Below are 24484 nucleotides of genomic sequence, written 5' to 3'. Positions count from 1 at the left end.
TGGGTGTTGCAATACATGCTTTCCAGAATAATTTCAAAAATAATGTCAGAAGTGACAATTTTTATTTGGTGACAAATTAAATTTTTAAAGTATACAGTTTATATAAGTACAATACAATAGTTGAGGGTATTTTCGAGGGGGGTCATGTTTCTGGTTAAAACTATAATTTAAAAAATTCGGTTTCTTTTTGAGCCTTGTTTTTTTTGTTTTGTTTTCATGGACCTGAAAAATTAATAAGTTATTATGATACGAGTTATAATTGATGATTACATTTTAGAGATTAAACAAATACGATCAGTCTAAAAACTACATTCTGATTTTCATTATTAATGATTAAAAATAGCGTTTTATTTTATTGTACATGCTATCATCCAATTATTATAGTTCTAACGATTTCAATGCTTGTAAAAAGTATTTGTGTGTTACTCAATAAATGTCATCACTCATCACTTATTTCTTATCATTTGTTTTCTTTTCTCCGTGGTGAATTAAAAATATACCATATCAATGGAATATATTAACTGCTTATTTTTTTTTATGTATAACTTATAATTTATAAATCAAAAAACTCATAAATCAAATAATCACCAATATTAATTTTGAGTGAGACAGTAGTTATACAAATAACTACACAAATTGGTAATACTAGGTATTAATTAAAATTTAAAAGAAAGGAATTAGTCTGGAATTGAAAATTAAACTATAATTAGATAGTGTGCTAGTACATTCATTGTTAATATTAGATTATATTCAAAAATAATAATTATTAATTATCAGTATAATAATATACAATAGAATAAAATATTGATTTTGGATTGTTATTTTAAACTAAAACAAACAGCTGCATTCAAACATTTTGTATATTATTTTCACCATATGTTGATATTGCTAAGCAAAAACCAAAAGTAAAAATATATTATTATCATAGCCCAAAAATATACAAATAGCAATCAAATATATTTTATTTTTAAATTTCAAAAATATTTTGAACATAGCTGTTGTAGAGATAATGCGAGGGTACAGATTAATTACTACACTTTCCCATGCGTTTAACGTGGGAAAAAAACAATGGCTTATGTACAAATTAAAAATATTTAATTAACCTTGAGATGACTGTAAAAATCCCAATTTAAATTTTGAATATTGTTCATAAATAAGCCAATGTTTTAACAAGAAGGAGTTAAATTAGTGAGTCGGGAACTAAGAGGTGGTTGTTCATGTGCATTCCCTACATACCATTATTTATTTATTTTTTTGATTGAAAAGTAATAAATCTTGAAAATTTAGCGAGACCACATATCTTCGGCACCTAAATATTGTAATATTAATTCACGCCATCTACTTGACCATGAGAAGAGTATAATGCTATAGTTTTATTCTAATTATACTCGTAATTTACTGTTATTGCTTACCAAGAGAATTTGTATCATTCGATCCATTGTTCGACTCCAGCGAATCATCTAGAGAACTTCCGTGGACTGTCGATAAATCATCAATTGTTGATCCTCGTTTAGTACCAGTAGCACCTATTCTAGATGTTGTGGTCACTCCAGTTCGCCTAAAAAATATATATATTATACCGTTTTTTCAAAAAATATATTAGAATGCATTAATAAGAACCTGAGTTTGCTTCTCAAATTATTGTTCTCCCTGGATATTGATTCATTGGATTCCAATAGTTCATCGAGATCGCGTTGAATTTTTCGTTTCTGGTGTTTCTCTCTGCTGATTTCTTCTTCTGCTTCTTCAATTTGCCTTTTTAAGGATTTAACTCTGGCATTGCTCTAAAAAAGACAGTTTCACGTGGTAACGATGTTCTTGATAAGGTTTGATAAACATACCTTTTCAACTTGTTCCTTGTATTGTTCAATTGTTCTCCTCTCATCTTCTAACTGCATCATTACTTCTTTCATTTTCTTTTCTAATTTGCGATTAGCTTTCTGTTGCAATTGTCTTTCCCTAATCATTGAAAATTACCATTAGTAACAACAATACGTAAAAATTCCTTTTAATCAATCTAGGGGAGGTTAGGTTACATACTTGGCTTCAGATTCCAGCTGTTCGTCGAGATTGGCAATCTTAGATTCCAAGTTAGAAATAGCAGTTTTAGTTTTTACACGTTGATTGGTTTCAATTTCTGCTAATTTGGCCTTTAGTTCTTTGTTTTGTCTGTCGAATAACATTTTATTTGTCTCCAATTTCTGTGTTGTTGCTCGTTCATTTGCCAAGTCTAATAAAAATTATAATTGATGAAATATTTTTGATGAAATACAAAAGTTATAATTAATTTACCTGAATTCAACTGTTCAATCTGAATTAGAGCTTTTCTAATTCGTTCATTCAGAGCTTCTGACATTGTCTGTTCTTCTTCTAATTCTTCTTCCAACGTAGATATTCTTGCTTCCAAGCGACGCTTTTCATCAACCATTAATGTACTGCTAACAAAATAAAATTAAAATTAAAAATCATTCAAAATTTGAATCAAAAATAATAAAAATACAAACCCTTTGTTGGAATTGCTGTTCATTTCTTCGTGCAGATCATCACGTTCACTTTCTGCAACACGTCTAGCTCTTTCAGATGCAGACAACTCTTCTGTCAACAACAGTAACTCAGCTTCTACAGATTTCAATTTGCGTTCAGTTTCTTTAGATGTTGCCGAAAGCTCATCGCGAGAAGCTCTAGCTTCTTCAGCATCACGGGTAGCATCTTTCAATTGAACTTGTAATTTCTTAAGTTGCTTCAAAGCATCTTCCTTTAATTTGTTGTGCATGTCTAACTGTTGTTCTAAATCTTTGTAATCAGCTTCGATTTTCTTGCGACCGGCCATTGCAGTAGATCTTTGCTTACGTTCATCTTCTAGTTCAGCTTCAATGTCACGAATTTGCTTCAGAAGTCCTCTACGTTTTTCTTCACTCTGCTCTTCTTTGGCCTAAAAGTTTAAAATTTATCTAATTAACACAACTTAATTTAATGACTTATAGTAGCTATAATTTATATTAGCTATGGGCCTATGAACATTAAAGAAAAAGAGAAATAGGAATCGGAAACTTACCAAAGCAAGTTAGATATAAATTAGCATTCATTTAAGGTATTTTCATAAATTACTTACAACAAGATCACGTTCAAACTGAGCCCTCAATGCTTGCATGTTCACTTCAAGTCTTAATTTAGCATCTTCAGTGATTTGAAGTTCATCCTCCAAATCTTCATTCTGTACACGTATTTCAGCCAATTGTGATTCTAATATTCGTTTAGCTTTTTCCAATTCATGAACCTAGGAAAAAATTAATATTTAATTTTCATTTCAAATATGTAAACAAAAAATGTACAAACATTTTTGTCAGCTGTTCCTTGACTGTTTATCAATTCATCCAATTCATTTTGTAGCGTTCTCTTTCCTCTTTCCAATTCTTCAACTTTCACCATCATTTCATCAAGCTCTCTGGTTAAAGAAAGCACACGTGTTTCCTTTTCACGAGCTTCTCGTTCAGCAGTATCACGTTCAATAGCCATTTGTTCAGAAACCGCCTAGTTTAAGTATTTACAAAAATTATATGAAATATTATATTATAAAAAGTAATAAATCAGAGTAAATCTAATAATCCTATTTTTATTCTTATTTCATTACCTTTTCCTCGGCAAGAGTTTTATCAAATATTCTTTGTTTCTTTTCGAGTTCGATAACCTTGGAGCGCTGAGCTTCTAAATCAATATTAATGTCATCTAGTTCTGATTGAAGTTTCTTCTTTGACTTTTCCAATTTATCATTTGTTGCTTGCAATTCTTCAATTTGTCGTTGTAACAATTCAACATCCTAAACAAAATGTATGTTAATACACTTGTTTATCTAATATAATATAGTAATTATATAATATACCTTAAAGGCTTTCTTATAAGCAGCTTCCATCGCAGCAGTTGCTTCAGCATCATCTTCCATTTTTTTCCTGATTTCAGTTATTTGTAAATTAAGAGCAACTATTTGTTTTTCCATGTTTTTCTTGGACTCTTCTTCTTCTTCCAATTGTTCTTGTAAAATTTCTTTTTCGCTTTCAATTTGTTTCAGTTTTGAGTTTAATGACAATTTAAATTTGGTTTCTTCTTCTAGAAGTGCCTAAGACAAAATAAAAATAATTAGCCTAAAAAGAAGAATTGAATTGAAATCTATTTTTAAATACCTGTGTTTCTTGCAACTGAGTTTCCATAGTTGCTGCTGATTTTTCAGCAGCAGAAGCTTTGAGTTCAGCCGCTTCCAACTGACTAACAATGGATTCAGATTCATTGCTAAGTTTAGTAAGTCTATCGATATATTCATTTTTCGAACGTTCAGATTCAGCAAATTTACTTTGTAACTCACCTAAATAATATAAAATTATAAAATTGAATTTCTAAATATTGTATTATAAACAAAAATAAATTTATAAAAAATAGTACTTACTAAGTTGAGATTCAGTAATTTTACGTTTCCTTTCTAATTCAGATTTAGAAGATGCAGAAGACTTAAGTTCAGCAGCAAGATCAGCATTTTCAGCTTCAAGAGTTTGCTTAGATTTTTCCAATTGACTTTTAGACTAAAAAATTAATAAATAGTAAAAATAAAAAATAAGTATAATATTACATAATACAAGTTATAAATTTCAAAGTAATACTTTTTTCAAGGATTCTATTTGTTCATTTATAACGGATATTTCTTGGCTGTGTTTGTGTCGCATTTCGGTAATAATGATTTCGTGGGATTGTGTATCTTCTTCTAATGATTTCTTAAGGGTTGCCAATTCCTAATAGGAAACAACATTTATGGATATTAAGGTGTGTTAAAGGTCAAGCATGTCAACTAATAAATGATTAATATTTATTATACCTGTTCACGTTTTGCTCTAAGTTCATGTTGTGCTGCAGTTATGTCCAAAGAATCCAAAAGCTCATGTTTCAAAGCTTCAAGTTCTTCATTAAGGTCACGTTTTTGTTTCTCTGCTTTACTTCTAGCTGTACGTTCAGCTTCAAGATCCTCTTGAAGTTCCCCAAGTTGTGATTCCAATTCTCTGAGAGCCTTTTGGGATTGGGCTTTACCTATTAAAAATGGTATTTATACAAATAATGAACTATACAAGAAAAAGGTAAAAAAAAAACAACATACTAGCAGCTTCTTCATCAATTCTCATGAATGCTTGTGTCAATTCTTCTTCTCGTTTACCAAGTTGTAATTGTAAGTCTTCTACTTGAGCTTTCTTTTCGTTTAGTTGTTCTTTTAAATCATTTACCTAAAAATAATGTTAATATAATACAAACAATAGTTTCTAATCAGTTACTGATGATATATGCTAGATGTATGCTAACCTCAGTCTCAACTTTACGCTTAGTACGGTCCATTTCTTGTCTCTGTTGATTGTCTTTTAATAAGCGTTCTTCTAACTCTGCAATGGATGCTTCATGTTTTGCTTTTAATTTAGCTAGATGTTTAGCTTTTTCTTCTTCTTCAGCTAACGCTTGTGCCAAATCTGCAGCTCTATCTTCCAAAACCTTTTTCTCCTTGACTTGTTTCATATTAGTATCTTCAGCAAGTGCAAGATCTTCTTCTAGTTTCTTAAGTTTGGCATCAGTCTGTACACGTTCTAATTGAAGTTTCTGTCTCGCTCCTTCTTCTTCTTCTAATTGTTCTTCCAAGTCCTAAAAATATTAAATTGAAAAAATTAAAGTAAATACAAAATCAAATATTTAAATAATAGTTAAAGGTACTTACATTTATATTCATTTGCAACTTCTTTTTATCTTGAGCTAATGAACTAGATCTTTCTTCCTCTTCTTCAATTCTAGCTTCTAAATCATGTAATATTTCTTCTAATTCTAATTTTCGGGCAGCAAGTCTAGCTCTCATTTCCTCAGCTTCGGCACATAATTCAACTTCTGCTTGCAGTTGTTCAGCTAAAGCATTTTTCTCGTCCACTGCTGTTTGATATCTATAAATAAAAATACAATTTTAAATTCTGAAATATAAATTAGTAAATACAATTTTTAATATATTACTTTTTATCAAGTTCAATGATACCACGCATTTGAGAATCTAATTTTTCCTTGACTACCTTCAATTCTTCTTCTTTAATAGACAACACTTCTTCTTGTTTGGTAACTTCTAAAAGTGGCTTAACTTTAGTATACAAACGCCACCACTGCCAGTTCCTTAATTTTAAATATGCTGAACAATTGCGCTGAATGATACGAATTGCATTTAATTGTTGTAGACGTTTTTGATAATTTCTTCTTGCTAAGTATCCTCTACAGAAAGCCTAAAACCAAATGTGATTTATAGTAAGCTAAATAATTATAAGTTTATAGCATGATAACATTATTTAAAAAATACCTACTTGGAAATTGACAATAAGGTCAGAAATTTTGAAGTCTCGCTCTTCCTCTAAATGGGCAAGAACACCGGCTCTGAAGAATATTTTAGACTGACCAACACGATAGAGATTTGTATCAAGTTCAAGAGCTTTAATCATTTTTTCACAAGCCTTTTTACCGTCCATAAAACCTTTAGGTATAGCATTAGATGTAAGAAGCTCATATCGCTGTCTGAACTCCTGGAATGGAATACGATTGGGGAAACCCTGTCTACAAATCCTAATTCCTTCTAAGACTCCGTTGCATCGCAGTTGATCTAGCACAAGTTGGGCATCGATTTTACCGGCTCTTTTCTCGTGATTAGGAATAATACATCTTACAAAATTAGGATTAGTGTTTCTCAAAGTAATCATCAACTTATTCAATTGTTCCTTATATAATTGTGAAACTGTACGGAACATTCCTTTTCTTGTTCGTGCTCCAAACTGTGTATCAGTGAGAGCTTGATGAGCTATACCCACAATTTCTGCATCTTTCCAGATATGAGCTACAAATGGATCTTGAGATGATTGAAGGAGTTGAACAATGTTTTCATTCAATGGATCCATGTTCTTCATAAGCCACTTATGTGCAGAATAATCAACTTTTCCAGCGTAATGGATTATAGAGAAATCAGCCACACCTCTAAAATCTGTTTTATGGAATTTGGGATGAACACTTTGGGCAGACATAAGTTTTTCTACAAATGATTTATCAGTGGCTTTTGGGAACCAACATTCCTCATCTAATAAGGCCATAACACCCATAGGCTATAAAATTAAAAAAAAATTAGTTTTTGTTAAAATAAAATTTAAAATTTAATCGCAATATATACTTTGTCAATTAAATCAATAGTAGGTTGCAAATCCAAACCGAAATCAATGAATTTCCATTCAATGCCTTCTCTTTGATATTCTTCTTGTTCTAGAATAAACATTGTATGGTTGAATAGCTGTTGCAGTTTTTCATTAGTGTAATTAATACACAGTTGTTCAAATGAGTTTAACTAATAAAAATAAAAAAATACATTAATACAAATATTTACTAATTAGACTAAAATATTACAAAATACAATAAATTAAATAATTTACTTCAAATATTTCAAATCCAGCCATATCCAAGATTCCAATGAATGATGCTCCCTGTCTTTTAGATCTATCCAGAGATCGATTAATGCGGTTAACTAGCCAACGGAACATACGTTCATAACACGCTTTAGAAATAGCTTCTACAGCAAATTCTACTTGTTCTTTAGTCTGGGCTTTAGATACATAGTCTCTGCCTACTTTGATTCGTGGTCTAAGGAAAGCTTTAGTCATTTCAGTAATAGACAAACCCAATAGATGAGCTACTTTTTGTGCTACTGTATTATCAGGTAATGTGGCTTGGTCACTATTGCGTTCTTGTTTAAATTGCATGTTGCCAAACAACATAACGGCACTCACAATTCGGAAAATAGCTAAAAAAGAAAATAAGTATGCATATTCAGTTAAAATATATTTAACGTAAAATTGTGTTTTAACACACCAGAATAATCTTCTGTTGTCATTCCCATGATATTCATAGCATTAACAGTTTCTCTAAACTCAGCAGCATCATCTACACCGGGTACACGGAGGTTACCATTTGTGAGGAAACTATAAGTTTTAGGATCCTCAAGTATAAATTCAGCTTAAAACAAAATGATAAAAATAAATAAATTTAAATTTATTTACTAACACAAATAAATAAACGAAATTTGAATCAATAAAAAAAAAAAAGATATTGATATTTATTATATTATATATTTACCTTTTTGTTCAGTAGTTGCTCCACATAGCAATTGGTAGAAAATATGGAATGTACGTTCATCTTTCGCTTGACGTATAGCTCTCGATTTTTCCAATAAGTAAGTTTCAATGTTAGCACCAGCAATGAAACCAGAAGCATCAAAATTGATACGAATAAATTTACCCTGTAAATATATATAAAAAAATATTTTATTAGTTTTATTAATTTTATATTACAGTCATCAACATATTAATTTTAAACAAAACTCACAAATCTAGAAGAGTTGTCATTTTTCACAGTTTTTGCATTACCAAATGCTTCTAAAATGGGATTAGCTTGCAACAGCTGTTGTTCTAGTTCGCCCTAAACAAAAAAACATATATACAAATTTTTTTATTGAACAAAAAAATATTTTTCTACTTACCTCGTAACTAACATTAGTATTACACTAGTTAAATAAGTACATCATCAATCCGAATGGAAAGCATGCAAACATTTTTTTAAGGCAATGTAAATATTTTAATACACAATATATTTTTAGGAGTTTAAATAAAAAAAATTGAATGTTGAACACAGATAAATATACTCATATAATAAACTAGATAAATGTATAAGCATATAATTGTATATACTTACAACAACTAAAGCTGGACCGGGTGACTGTGATTTTCCAAAAATCAACATAAACATGGAAAAAATAAAACAAGTAAATTAGTATTTCAATCAAATATAGCGATTTTCAAGGTTAAAAATAGATAAAGATTTTGAAGTTTGAAAGTTGAAAAACTTATTATTAAACAATTTTTTTTTAATATTTCGTCAATAGTTGGAAAACTACAAATTGACTTTTTCTACATTGTTATATAAAAAGGTAGTGTTTTAAATATAAAATAAATAATTAAGTTACGTAATATTGTTGTTTTATTTAAAAACAACTATTTACACATTGTACAGGTTCTATTTGTGTAATATGAATAAGAGATTCTTTAAATAATAATTATACATAATATAATATTATAAATTCTAATATTGGTTTTATTGAACACAGGTAATGAAATTAATATTAAATGCTTACATTACAGAAAAATCACAAATTAAAAACTTCAATACCTAGTACATAATATGTACTTATTTTTGTTCTGTTCGGTTGTATATTTTGTAAATACTAGATTTAAATGCATCGAAAACACGCAAAACGACTAAGGATAAACACCCCAATTGAAAATAACAATCAAATAGTCAAAATAAATTTTTTCTAAATCCAAATTTGTTGAAAATTATTAATAAAAAAATAATATGGATAAGTTAGCGTTATACATTAGTGGTCTAATTTAATAGTATCTTCGTAGAAATATGTATTAAAATTTAAAAAGCGATCATGGGTTTAAAAAAATAACCAAGGGCCTAAAATTTCCATCCCATAAATCAAAATACATACAATCGATTAATTGTAAACTGTATTAATATGTGTTTAAATTATATCGTAACAAAGAGTTTAAGCTTTTAGGGAATTATTTTAACCAATTATAAATTGAAAAATTGTTGACAAGCCCACACATTTTAGTGTAGGTACCTTTAGTTATCAATAATAATTATTTACCTATTATGATGTCTAATAATTATTTTAAAAATGTTTATGATAAGCAAGTGCATTTAACTTTAGGACAAAAAAACACTTCGTTTATTTGTGTAAATACCTTCTACCTTTTACTGACAATAAGTTAAATTATTAATGATAAAACACATTAACTACAGAACCAGTTTGTAAGTGTAAAACTACTATCTATAAAACTTTGGTCGAACACTCATTAATAATCTATGAGACACGTTTCCTAATGTCAATAAATTACAACGACCTAATCCACCAATGACTAATGAAGAAATAATTTGTTGATTTTTAACAAGAAATTTAATTTAAAAATTATTTTTATAAGAATTTTTGTACGTCACGCATTATATAATATAATCATTAATAAGTATAATACTTTACACATGCTTATGTTTATATTTCTAATTGCTACTATAGAAATAAAAATAATTTGAATATGTTTTACGGGGGCAAAATCAGTAGATAATTTTCGATAATAATATGATTACAATAAATCAAAACGAAAATTTAAAAATATATTTGTAAACCGGTAAAATTTTATTTTTTATCAATAACATAATAATTGTGATAATTGCTGCAGCCATTAGTATTTAGGTACATAGTATAATTTCAACTACTAATCGCATGTTTTGGTGTTTTTTTTATAAAATTTAATATTATATTATATTACATTATTACGCACACGCGCTTCATAAATAAACTATCGTTACGATACTTGCTAGTACGAGACGAGAATACCAAAAAGAAAACATATCCACCAGTACACGAAACGCTAAATATATATTTTTATTTTTACACAAGTCATTGGGAATACAAATATATTATAATTTTTGTTTTTGGACCCTGCATTTAATGCGTGCCTACAATGTTATTGTATATATATTATTGTTTTGCTCAAAGTTGGATGCAAAGACATTCATGAAGGATTTTTTTTTTGAGAAAAAATTATTATTTTTATATTATTAGACAATTTATTACTTTACATCGTTTAATATTGGTACCTAATAATATTATAATATAATATCGCGAATGTTATTTATAGCCGTTGGACGGTAGCGCGATTTCTTTTCTTCGTTCAAATTCGCGAGACGGAGAACGTGACGATTAACATAAACGCGCGCGCGAAACAAAGACGCGGCGCTATGCGTTTTCAGACGACTCAGGTCGCGTTTTTAACCGCGCAATAGAAAAAAACATCACCTAACACGATACAGAGGTATTATATAGGATACAAAAAGTATAATAATATTATAATATATATCCAACGCGTACACACTACACACATACACGTCCCCGAGAAACACGACTAATGAGCCAAGTTCTTATCGCCGAATAGGTATTATGCGACTCATGTGTATGCTATAATATTATTCTATAGGTAAGTTGTATGTTTTGTATGCACGAATATAAATTGAAAAGTCATGTTGTCTGGCGCCTTTTTTATTCGATTCCTCAGACATTTTTACGTCTTTGGGATGATCTTCAAACGGATACATCATACTTGATAATAAAAATGTCCATTCTGTGTTTTAGATTTTACAGAAATAGTCATAAATGTATTGCTGTAATAATGCCGCGTGAATGGTTCAGAATTATATTTTAAAAATCATTAATAATATAATATTGTAATATTGTTTGATACCATGATATATAAGTAACCACATAAGTACTTAAAAGCTACTGAATATATTTTTTTTTACAATATGATTTACAATCTGTTAGTAATTAGAACAATAATTAAAATAGACGGAAGAGTTTGCTTGAATATAGAATAATTGAATTTTATAATACATAATAATTGTTGTTGTCATTAAAATTAGGTACATATTTTGTAGATTTTATCAAAATAAAGGAATTAAGACTAATTAATACGAATAAAATAAAATCTATGACTCAAGACATCCAGCGTAATATCAAGAAACTAACTAGTGGTAGTAAGATTATCATTAATAAAGAATTAAAAATATGAAATAAGGTTATCGATTCCGTTAAAAATAATATAATATATAATATATATTAAGTATATGTATACATAAATAGTATTTAATACCACAATTAAGTATTAAAAACTTATTCGATACCCTTAGATAATAAAGATGTATCAAAATAATCAAATACAAGTATGCGATTTCTGTTATTCATATAACTCCTAGTGGATCAAACGTTATCACTTAACACAATATTATTATGATATTGCAGGATTTCTCGATGTAGGGCCGGCGTAGGTTGTATTGCGAAAGAAAAAAAAATTATTATCATCATTATTCAACATAAAAATCACACGTGTGTAGTATATTGTATATATTATTTGAACGCGCATATTATTGTTATTATTATTAAATCATCATCATCGTTGTCGTCGATGGTTTTTAAACAAACTGCGATGATTCGTAAACAACGATTGCAAACATTAATACATTAATACAATTGAACGCGTTTGGAAATATTTGAGGTTCATATTATTATACAGTGTCATCGTCGATTACTTTTTTCTATTTGTTAATATTTTTGAAAAATGATTACTCTGTACGTATGTAATAGTATTTTAAAACGTTTGCCTAGACGCTAGAATATTCCAAACTGGTAAATATATTCGATTATTTCAAGCATAAGATTAGGATCTCTAAAGATGATTTTTAACGTTTTCCGATATTATATGAATTGATTAAGCATTACTAGCGTTTAAAAATAATTACTCATAATTACTCAATATGTATTTTACGATTAGGCTGCAAGTGTTTAATTTTATGAAAACGATATTTCTCGAGCATTTTCTAAATTATAATAATAAAACAATTAAGCTAACTTATCTGGCAGAAATTGCAAGGGGGCTCTATAATGTGTGAGTCATACATGCAAACAACGATAGCGAGAATTCGATTTAAAAAAACGTAATCGTACGCGAAACACCCATACAGTGAACAAGACGAAATTTCACATACGCGATTTTAATACATTATAAATTATATTTCTACATATTTGTACATTTTTTTTACAAATAAGTCACCGTGCACAAGGCCACTCACTAATATGTTTAGAGCGTACCTCACGGACGTCACCGTGATAAGCACAAGAAGCTATTTATGGTAACATGCACGTGAGTTTTGGGACCTAGCTTTGGAATCGACTCTTGGCGGTGGTACGTAAATTTAATGCATGCTTCATGCAGACGGGTAAATTACAAAATACACTATTCCACTGTTGATTTTAGCAGCGATTTTAACACCTCGTCAATTCCATAATAGGTTTTCTGCGCGTTATCGAGCAGGTCGTTGCCTTAATGTGACAGAAAAATAAAAACAGAAAGAAGGCCACGCTGATTCAACGGAGCTCCAAGTCCAAACCCGTATCAATAATTATATATACGTCAACGCGACAAAAAAACAACAATCAACTATACTGTTATACAGATACTATTTCTAGGTTGCATAATCAATCACTAAAAATTGAATGAATCAATAGTAAATGATTTAGTGACCCATGATTGGTCCATAAAATTTTAGTGTACCATTAAATTAATTAATTTTTTATACAAACTGGCATAATATGGTATTGTTATTACTAACACAATCATTAAAAATGGTGTATTAAACGATGATTGACTGGTGCTGTCTGCAAACTAAAACACAATGCCTCATAGACTCCCGAGCTTTTTAGTCTGTGTTTATTGGTAAGAATCACACAATCATAAATAATATTATTATAACTTGAAAGAACAGACGAAAAATAAAAATATCATATACAACATAATAAGCCAGTATAAAGATTTTTCAAAACCCGAAAAGAATACAATAAAGTATAAGAAATTTAGAAACATTAAGAGCAATATAACAATAACATTTACTAATGTAAGCAAAGACGCAAGTAAATAACAATAAACTATTCATCATAATATTAATTAATTAAGTCACAAACATAATTTATTAGTGTAAATATTTATCTAAATATAATTTAAAACCAAATCAACCAATTCGTTTAATAATCACAATTTACAATCATATAAATGACTTTAAAATGATAGTGCTGGAAGGAGGACCATTTTGTGAACACAATTATTTGATATTTCTCCCTTATGTGGTATATCGCATCCATAATGCTGATTCCACCAGAAATTGTAATTTGTATAGGATAAACAATTTTTATGATTTTTGTTATTAGGAAAATTATTAAGAAAATAGGAATATTTAAAAATAATAACTTAATTTTTATAACTTTAAAAAGTTAGGTAATACCCTCATAAATTAATTAAAATATTAACTAAGTTTCAATGTTGCGATATACTATGGATGAAACTTTTCTAAAACATTAGTTTTGGGGGACTAGACTTTTAATACTAATAAAGTAATAATTAACATCGAACTTCCGATATTATAATTTTGAATTCAGTGATGAGGTGTTTTATACACCCATTTAATATAATATGTCTACGTCTATAATAACTGCCATTGCTTTGGAGTATAATCATTGATTTTTGTTTAAAAAATTAACATGATACCTATTCGTAATTGGTTCATTACTCAGTATTACAGAATAAACCTCATAACTTTCCAAAATTGTAACTGATAAACAATTAAATAATTAGAATAAAAATTAGTATAAATTTAATAAGTTAAGACGAATTCGTTCTAGCAGTCTATTTTACGTTTTAAAAACACAAATAAATTAATAATAGTTGATCTTTTATACTGAGCAGATTAAGCGATTGATCTATCACTACTATCAATGTTAAAAAATACAAATATTCAACAGTAGGCACGTGCCGAGTAACTGATTAAAAACTCGTCATTGTATCCTGTTCATACTTCATAATATATAACTACTATACAGTTAAATCAGACGTGACTGTGTGCTAAACAAACGCTTTGAAATAAAAAGCAACTTCGTAGAATCTGAAAACTAAAGAATTTATTTTTCTAGAAGTTAAAATATTCTCAGTTTTTCTGACAAAGTTAATCTTATTATTTTAATTTTATATTATTATTATTATTATTTTTTTTTTATTAAATTAAAGTGTTTCTGACATACAAGGTCATCTAACTTATTGATATAATAAAGAATTTTTAACATCATTAAGTTGTTAAGCGTAAATTAATTACAATATATTTTAATTTTATATTATTTAAAAATGTCTATTTAATAATTTAAAAATGATGATGAAATTTAAATTAATTTTGTTTTTGTAAAACGTTTTACAAACTCGAGAACCTAATATGGATGAATTACAATATTTTATTTTTCATAATAGTAGAAGTTGTTTACGGCCATATCACTTTTTGATCAATGACATGATATACATATACATAATGTAATAAATATAATATATGGTAATAGATCGTTAGTATCTATTCATATGCCCAAAAATAGACTAATGCATATGATAACCGTGTGTGAATTTGGGTAACCACGCGGATGTCTTATATAATGAGAATTTGCACATGACACGATTAAGAAAAGAAAAATTGTGACCATATGTGGGACTGATCAGTTTGGCGCCAAATAAGGCAGTAAACCTCAACATCATCCTTGTAGCTGCACGGGAGTCCGATAAATCTCGACATTACTTTCACTGTACTCAACTATAAATATTTATTCTCTGCAATAGAGAAGAATAATACATTGATATTTTGTGTTCTTTGGGCAAAATCATTCTACATAATGAATATTAATTATACACGCATGAGACATGAGTACATGACATCGACACGATACATACGGATACCTCCATATATTTAAAAAATAATACAAGTCATGAACGGCGAGTAAAGATATTAATCCAAAACAAACAACCTAACCAAATTTGGTTTGATCTTTTATCTTCTATTATTTGATTCAAAAATCAGCGTGTAAGGTCACTGGGACAGTGAGAAAATTATTATAATTAGGCATTCAACGGAAACTGCCTAAATTGAAATTGACTACTGACGATACATAGACATTGACGATTATAACTGCATGATAGTTAGACATGAATATTTTACCGTCTTAGAGCCCACCATTCATGGATGTTGAGCTGCAGTATCTACACAACAATGACGAGTCTCGCTATTATTCCAAGCAAAATAAGGACAGATTATGTATTGTTCGAGCCAATAAAGATAATAGCTTTCACCGTGTTTGCCACCAAGTAATGATTCGTGCACAGTGCACAATCCACACTGCTGCAGTTTAAGGCAAATATTAATATTCAACGGACAGTGTAAAAATACATATATACAATAATATATTCATTACTCATACGGTGAGCGTCAATCATGTACAGCAGCAGTGAATAAATAAAGTATAGGCCAAGAAATAACATACGCCTATCAATTAGAACAAGTACAAATCACTATAGGGTATAATACTAATGTATTGTGATATGAGTAAAGAAAATACATGGACATAAATAATAGTACAAACATGGAAAGAAATATTTTAAATCCATAACTAAGGTCAACTCCATTCTGGTTTTCATAATATACCAGCTTTCACGTAAACCCCTACAGATTAAAAATGGAAGATTTCATGCGGAATATGTGCATTATTACGGTCGAGTTTTGCACGCGTCCGTCGGCGTAATGAATAAAACAACAGTAAACGTGAGATCTATTAATGCCGGTTAAAAATCACGGCGTATTACATGAATTACTTTTCAGATATTCATCTAAGAGCCTAATATAGAAGTGGGAGTGGTTTTAAGTTAAATCAACATTACGCCTTCATTTCAAACCTACAGAAATGCTAAAAGTACAAAATCTATACGTATAACATTAATTTGAACATAATATGTAGTCCCTTATTTTTACATTTTATCAGTTTAAATTTAAAAATTTTAGTACTTTATTTGCTTAAGTTAGTTGTTGAAATTAATTGATTCAACAAAATAAATTAAAATTAAAATAATTATTATATTTAATTCAAATTCGAATTATTAGCATTTATAAAGCAAATATAATTTCCGAATAAGAAACTGTTAATAATTTTTAATATCCGTTGAATAATTATTAATTGATGTTATGGAAATGTCACAATTTAAAATTTAAAATGTTTATTTAATGATATTGGTTAAGAAATATATATATATATATATTTTTTTTTTGATTAATTGTTTGTTGGAATGGCGATAGATTTCAATTGAATAAGTGGGTCGAAGTCGAAATGTATAAAAATGATTATGACAGATATGTGGTTACTCACAGCGTGTTGAATCACTCCTTTGGGTTTAGACGCAGCCACGTAGGCCAGGTATTGAATCACTTTTTTTGTATTCTCGGTTTTTCCAGCTCCTGATTCTCCAGTACACAATATCGACTGATCTTCTCGATCTAAAATATAAAAAATATAAAATATGTTTTTTACACCTATAAATATATGCATAAAAATGTATATTTAACCTTGTAACATCGATCTGTATGCAGTATCAGTTACTGCGAATACGTGTGGTGGTACTTCATGTCGTTTGTTACCTTTGTAACGTTCCATTATATTTTCTGTGTAGATAGGTAATCTCTTGTATGGATTAACCACTACACAAAAGAGGCCAGAATACGTCTAAAAATTAAAAAAGGAAGCTATATAAAATTTATAAAAACACAAAATAATTATCAACTCAGTCCTAAGTTTGATTCGGTAAACATACCTATAAAGCTTAATATCCTCTAACTTGTTGCATTAAATGTAGGGATGCGTGTTGAACACAAATTACACTGTCTAACTATTTTTCTACACATTTGGATGTATATTTTTTCTTTTTCATAATACTATATATATATATAACACGATATTTTAATTGTCAAAAATTGCCAAGCAAGATTGATTTTGACGGTAAAATATAGGGTAATGCCTATACCTAAAGGTACTTTTCATAAAACAAGATTTTATTGAATAATGATTAAAACTCATATTTCAAAATGTTTAAAGAAATTGTCATAATATAATAATTAAAAATAATTATACATTTTTAATGAGTTTTTTAGAATAAAAATAATATGTTACGTTTTCAATGTCCTGTTCTTTTGATAATTCAAAAAAGTACCTCCTAATCCAAGACAAAATTACAAACAAAAACCACCAGTTTCATAAAAACAACATCCGTTATAGTCCTAAAGAATATATATTTTAATATTTATTTTCCCTCCTATTAGCAGGTAACTTTTTCTACGTTACAATCGTAAAAAATAATAATTACCTACTATTTAAACTCTTGCAAAAATTATCGTTTTAGTATTATATTATTAAATATTAGGTACCCATAATAGTATGATTATAAAAATTTTTTGTTAATTTTGTTTTACCTAATATGTTACATATGAAAATTAATATTAATCTATATGTCATCGGTAATCAACTAACAATACAACACAGATATAGGTAATAAACTAGATTGCTAACTGTGATAATTAAGTGAAGTCATAGATTTATCAGGCTGTAAACTTTATAAAGGGCACCAACAATATTATATTTAAAAAATACCAACTTTTTCCATACATTTAACTTTTAAATAGGTACTTTAAAAATGCATATGCAAGTTTCGTGGTATGGTGTTGGTTGTTCTAATAGAGGTGGGCAAGACAAAAGGTAGATTAAAATATCAAGTTTCAATATTTTTTCATTTACGTTCAATTCAATACAAAAGAAAAAAAATAACACGATTAACATACGATTTTTTGGTTATATTATCTATGTATATTCATTTGAAAGTGTGGCCTTAGAATATTATTATAATCATTTTTTTGGCAAAGGCATGTCAAATAATAATTCAATACAATTAATAAGGAAAACTCTATTAGAATACACACATATATTCGTTTAACAATATTTTAAGGGTTTGCGAAAGTTAAAATTATTTAATTTAGTTTTTATATTTTAAAATTAGCTGAAGTTTTAACTTAAAATTTTAAAATAGGAATGAACATTATGAACGATAAAAATAAACATTTTTTTGTTTCTAAAAAAAGTTTTAACACGAAATTTACATGTGTACCCTTGTAAACATAAAAATGTGTTATGTTTACATACATATATTTTTTTTATGACTTATTGGTATAAAATGTATAATTACTAATATTTAATAATATAGTATTACAGAACTTAGTTTTCTGTTTTTATAAAAGAAAATAAATAAATTGTAAGTACATTTATTTTAAAATTGCATTTTATTGCATTGTTACTAGTAAACCATTTGACCTAATTGATTTCTACAAGGAATTTTCGAATGGCCGTTAAATCTGATTAAATGGTGCTAATTTACAACGAATTCCGTGAATGATTCAATACACCGGCAAGGTTTCTCCTGCATTTCGTAATAGAATTAATTTTTAAAATGGACCAGGATTCCAACGTACAGCATTATTGTTGCGATTACTAATCGGTTACGACAAATGACTTATTATTGTGTACAATAAATATTAGCGGGTATGGCCTAAATAAATGCATAAAAATAATAAAAATGAGAAATTCTATAAAACTATTAAGTGTTTAATTTCAGATTCAAATAAATAAAATTAATTAAAATAAAAAATGTATTAACGAAATAATTATATATGCTATACAAAAATGAATAGCTAGAGAAAATAAGATTTAAAAAACACATATTTGTTGGAAAAGTGTCGTTCGAGTATGTTAACTATGACTCATAGATTGAGTCTTTACTCATTCCTTGGACATACACATAATAATAATATAACCACTCCTATTTTCGAGAATATGCGTTTGAGCTATACACAGTATGCACAGTAAATATTTATTATAATATTTGACAGAAGCATTACGACTTTTCTCAAAGATCCATCAGCACAAAAATTGTAAATGTAATAAAAGCAATACGCTAAGCTCACTTCATATCGTTTATAACTATAGATAGGTTAAGTGTACGCATATACCTATAATTAACTTTTTTATACAGATACCTAGATTGTTCGAAATATTTGATACATTTTTCCAATAAAAATATCTATACGGGTAAAAAGTTTAATGAATGTATGCGACGTATGTTAAAAAATACATAAATACAGAGCAGGTAGATGTCAATAATCAAAATAAAATAAGATCGTTAAGTACTAAAGTAGGTATCACAATTATAAAAATATACATTAAAATTTAACTGAATGATTAGATTCAAATTCAACCATATGACGAAATCATTAACTATAGATAAAACATTTTACATCAAATATACCATTTAAAAATACGAATAGAAAGTGTACCTATTGACTGCGTTTTTGTTTTTAACTTGAGTAAATTATATTGTTACAGTTCTCAGCTTAATAGCAAAGACAATTTTTCCTTCTAATTTTTATGATTTTAAAATGGAATAGGTATATTCAATAATATTAGATAACAACAGTTTCATTCAAGTCGAAAAATCAATCATTATTTTATCAATAATTTATATTTAACATAACGATTTTATTTTGTGTATAAATTTATTATTCTAATATAATGATAATTTGGTAGATCAAAAACAATTAACATTTATATTAAATTAACGTATATTAGACAAATGCCATTACAGAGCGACACATAGTTATTTTATCTTGGTTTTATTTTAACGAGCATTATTTTTTAATTGTGTTTTAATCTTTTAATGTTCCTAATATATAATATAGCAGACAACAGCAAGTGGTGACCAACACTAAATCTAGGATTGAATATTAAGCGAAACAAACGCTATCCAGTACATTCTATGTCTGAGTAATCAAGTCTTAATAATTTGTTTTTGCTTATTACTAAGTTTAATACACGTGATATAATATTACGATTTATGAACACATTGAATAAATACCATAAGTATGTTTCTACAATAGAGGTTTTTACAAGGGTGAGTTGTCCAGACAAGATTATGTCACACTGCCTGACCTGAAATGACCTGCTGTCTGCATTCCAAAGTGCTTAATAATAATAATAATGATTTTTAGTAGGTTTATTTATTTTTAGTGGGTTTATTTAAAAACACAAACATGAACATTACTGATTTAAAATGTTCAAATATATTTGAGAAGTAAAATTCATATTATTATAAATCACAGATGGTCATAGTACGCAACTATAGTAGCACTATAATATAGATTTAGCGAGTTTCAGTTGAAAAACAGAAGCAATAATCTAAAAATACCAACACTGATACTATAAAAAAAAAAAATATGACGATTATTATATTATTAATATGCACGTTAATAATCTATTTAATTTTTATTCTATTTTAATTAATAATTCAATATATTATAACAAATTTAATATAATTAAATACAATTTAAAATTACCTTGAAAATTACGGTATTATAAATTAATTTTTGGAATTCATACTATTAAATCATTAACTGATATATTATATCACCTGCCTACCTAACAAATAAAATAAAATATGCAGGTAATTTTATGAAAACAATAAAATATATACCTACTCAAATATTTGATTAAAAATGTTACGTTTTTGTCGAATTACATGTCTAAAGTAGCTAATCTATAATTCTAAATGGTACCTACCTACCTTTTACATATTTTATTTTATCATTAAATTTGAATTAAAAATTATTTTTATTATTTTATAAATTGTAGATGTTAATTATATTTATACGAACCATTATGTAATATACTTGATATACCTACATAATTATAATTTTAACTTTAAACTTTTCTGAATAAGGAATACTCAGGGTTACAACATACTTTATTTGATGTTTTTATAAATATATACATTATACTAAAGTAGTTATAGACTAGATTTTAGGTATTAACAAAAATATTTTAACTATCAGTGTTATAATATATATATATATAAGAAGTATCATTATTATGAAAGGAAATTTATTTAACAGCTACAAGTCCAAAAGTTGAATTTATTTAATAGTGTTAAGTAATTATATTATTATAATAAGTATATGTTGTATACATTTCAATATACATTAATATAATTACTATCCATATAATCCATATCTAAATAACTTCTGATATGTAACTCAACTATAGTAGGTACTTTAAAAACTTCTATAAGTAGATATGTATTAAAATAGAGTACCAACATATAATAGGTATAACAACAACAAATGATTGATCGTTATAAACTTTTGAATAATTAAATTTATATGGGTAAAAATGTAAAGGGTTGTTGACAACCTTGTCCTATTGACTACTTGTATAATTTTGAAACCAAATATGGTTTACTAGTTCCTAATTTAAAACCGTCTCAAACTTTCACATTAAAACAGTTGGTATTTAATCTACAGATATTTAACCATTATATTTCTAAATAAATACCTACACCACTATATTATATTCAAGTACTTATATGGATTACATTATATGAATAGTAAAGGTAACCTAATATTAATATTTATCTAATTAAAAGAAATACCTTAACTAGGTACCAAATAGATATACTTAAATGTATAAAAAAAGTTCACTCAAACAAAATTGATGACATTTAATTTAAAAATACCCAAACAAAAATGTTAGCACATCTGACACCGCAGGTATTTAATTTTATGTTTATGATTTTTATATTAGTTAATTCATTGTTTTAAATTAATTTTTAGAAATAATATCTCAATACCTTGGTATCTATAAAAAAGTTTTATTATTTTAAGTATTGAACTGATGATGAAATGTGTTAAGATTAATGAAGTATAAGTAATTATAATAATAATTATTCTAATTGTAATACAATTGTGATAATTTGTGAATATTATAATTATGTTCTACAAATTAATAAGTATGTACATACTAGCTGGAATTATAACTTTTTTTTAAGACTATACTTAGAGTTGGCCTTATATATTTGTATGATATTTTGAGCACCGCATCAAACCTTAGGCCAGGTTCTGACTAGACTTTTATTAAATATTTTTTTAAAGGTATAACTTTTCTATAAGTTTTGAGTTGATACAATATTTAATAGCAATTTTTATTTTTACCTAATAAATTTCCTTTAAAGTTCCCTTATCAAAATTAAAAAGTCAGTAAGAGAAAACAACTAGGTAGGTAGGTAAGTTTTAATCCCTGTTTTAATTATACTTATTTGCATCCTATACAGATAAGAATTATTTGAGGAATTATTAGACACCCCGTTAGACACCAAAATAAATTTTTTTTTATAGGTATTAGTAGTCTCTAGGTACCAATATAAATATTTTAAGATAACCATATTTTATATCTTCTATTATTTTATGTTTAACTTGGGTAGGTACCATGTTAGTTGCTATAGGTAATCCATATAAGACCTATGATGGATAGACATGATAAATTATTTAGCATGAATAAAAAAATTTGATGTATTACTTATCTATATAAGACTACAATTAATGTAGGTACATAACAAAAAAATGTTTTACTTAATGGATAACTATAAATTATGATATGTACTTATTATTTAATTAACTGTGTAGGTACCTACCAAACTAGAATACATTTGTTGTTTAAATTATATTATTATGACATATTTAAGGAGGGCAAATAATTGGCTAAATGTATCTTCTAAGCTTCAATAAGAAGAAAAATTGATGAGTAGGTAACTAATAAAATCCTAAATAATTTACTGCTTGTATGTCTTATTAGATGTCGTATGAACATCATTCTATATAATTGATAATTGGCAATTATCAGTTTGAAAAGAAAAATTACCTGTTTCTTAAGCATAAATAATATGAAATGCATATTGTTTCATCAAGCAAACAGGTCTTTGATATCAAAATAATGCTAATGTTTTAAGTCATTTTATGATAAGTGCTACACCAATTAAAAGTTTCCATCAAAGACTAGGTACATTTTATTTAAATACATCATTGAATTGTTGGATTATATTTTATGTTTAATGAATTGTAAATTGTAGACAACTGGACAGCGGGAATGTAGATGAAGAGCAGATTTCAGTATATATCTTAGACATTTAACTAATAACCGAGCTAATAACAATTTGTGACAAATTTTGTGACTTTAATGTATGAGGTATAAGATGTATAAACACACATATTTAAGGTAGTCGGGAAAACTAATGTAATTCTACCACAGGCGTAGGAGGATAATAAAGCTTCAGCATCGATATGCTAGTGTTAAAAACCGGTTGCTGGCCGTTAGAAATCTTAAATATCACTCGATAGGCACAACAAGTAGGCAATTTTATGGGTCTGACTACAAATAAAACCACAATGTGATTGACTTACGTATATCAGTCCCGAATAGTATCGGTCCTTGATGTTGTGAAGCACACAGGCCTCGTTCAGACACGTTAACTCGGCCATGTCTTCGCTCTTGTCGAACTTGGGCGGATTCATCTTTTGTATGACATCTTTGTCGACGAGCACACGCTTGCCGGTCTCGGCGATTTCCACCTCGACCTCGTCGCCTCGTTCGCCTTTGATGCCGGCCGACACGAAGCCCTGGCTCTCGTGGGGCACCCACACCAGACGTTTCTGGGTCCATTCCGCCTGTGTGGGCTGATCGTTGAGCTGATTGCGATCGACGGCCAGGTATTTCATGAACGGGTCCGAGCGGTCGGTGTCCATGTCCATGGCTACGACGGTTCGGCGCACTCGCGTACGTAGTCCACGGGCGCGATGGATACAATTGATATTATGCGTGCGTTAAGTATAAAAAAAACCAACAAAAAAAATAAACCAAAAAACGGTCGAAATTATCAAAAACAATATTGCAGACGCGTTGACAATGAAAAAAAAACGTGTCTCGTGTGAGATAATAAAAATATATAATGTAAAAAAAATATCAGTCGTCGTCAAGAGTCGGCGGCGGACGCGT

The 24484-nt window shown here is 28.1% G+C and overlaps 1 protein-coding gene across 5 annotated transcripts; it reads right to left on the bottom strand.

Annotated features, from left to right (window-relative positions):
- Positions 1-40: 40 nt before the first annotated feature.
- zip (myosin heavy chain 10) lies at positions 41-24481 on the bottom strand. Of its 5 annotated transcripts, none has more exons than XM_089222343.1 (31): positions 23893-24481; positions 17131-17287; positions 16934-17061; positions 8785-8808; positions 8573-8596; positions 8419-8511; positions 8170-8332; positions 7906-8049; positions 7470-7837; positions 7214-7384; positions 6363-7148; positions 6025-6284; positions 5741-5957; positions 5338-5667; positions 5138-5261; positions 4862-5070; positions 4650-4778; positions 4439-4571; positions 4179-4357; positions 3881-4114; positions 3632-3817; positions 3337-3531; positions 3113-3277; positions 2505-2932; positions 2293-2435; positions 2041-2230; positions 1842-1959; positions 1621-1784; positions 1413-1558; positions 1237-1309; positions 41-222 (listed from the first exon to the last, which is right to left on the bottom strand). In XM_089222343.1, exons 1-30 carry the CDS (start codon positions 24238-24240, stop codon positions 1284-1286), a joined length of 5982 nt encoding a protein of 1993 aa, XP_089078469.1. In that variant the 5' UTR covers positions 24241-24481; the 3' UTR covers positions 41-222; positions 1237-1283. The 5 variants fall into 5 exon arrangements, with proteins under 5 accessions (XP_089078469.1, XP_089078468.1, XP_015367375.1 ...); XM_089222342.1 differs by having other exon boundaries at positions 2293-2438; positions 23893-24480; XM_015511889.2 differs by lacking the exon at positions 8573-8596 and having other exon boundaries at positions 2293-2438; positions 23893-24479.
- Between the last annotated feature and the right edge of the window lie 3 nt (positions 24482-24484).

This window comes from Diuraphis noxia, unplaced genomic scaffold (assembly GCF_037042655.1).
Source record: "Diuraphis noxia isolate RWA-SAM2 unplaced genomic scaffold, SU_Dnox_SAM2 contig0003, whole genome shotgun sequence".
NCBI lineage: Eukaryota > Metazoa > Arthropoda > Insecta > Hemiptera > Aphididae > Diuraphis > Diuraphis noxia.
The sequence above is the reverse complement of the archived record's forward strand: the minus strand, read 5'-3'. Positions and strand labels throughout refer to the sequence as shown.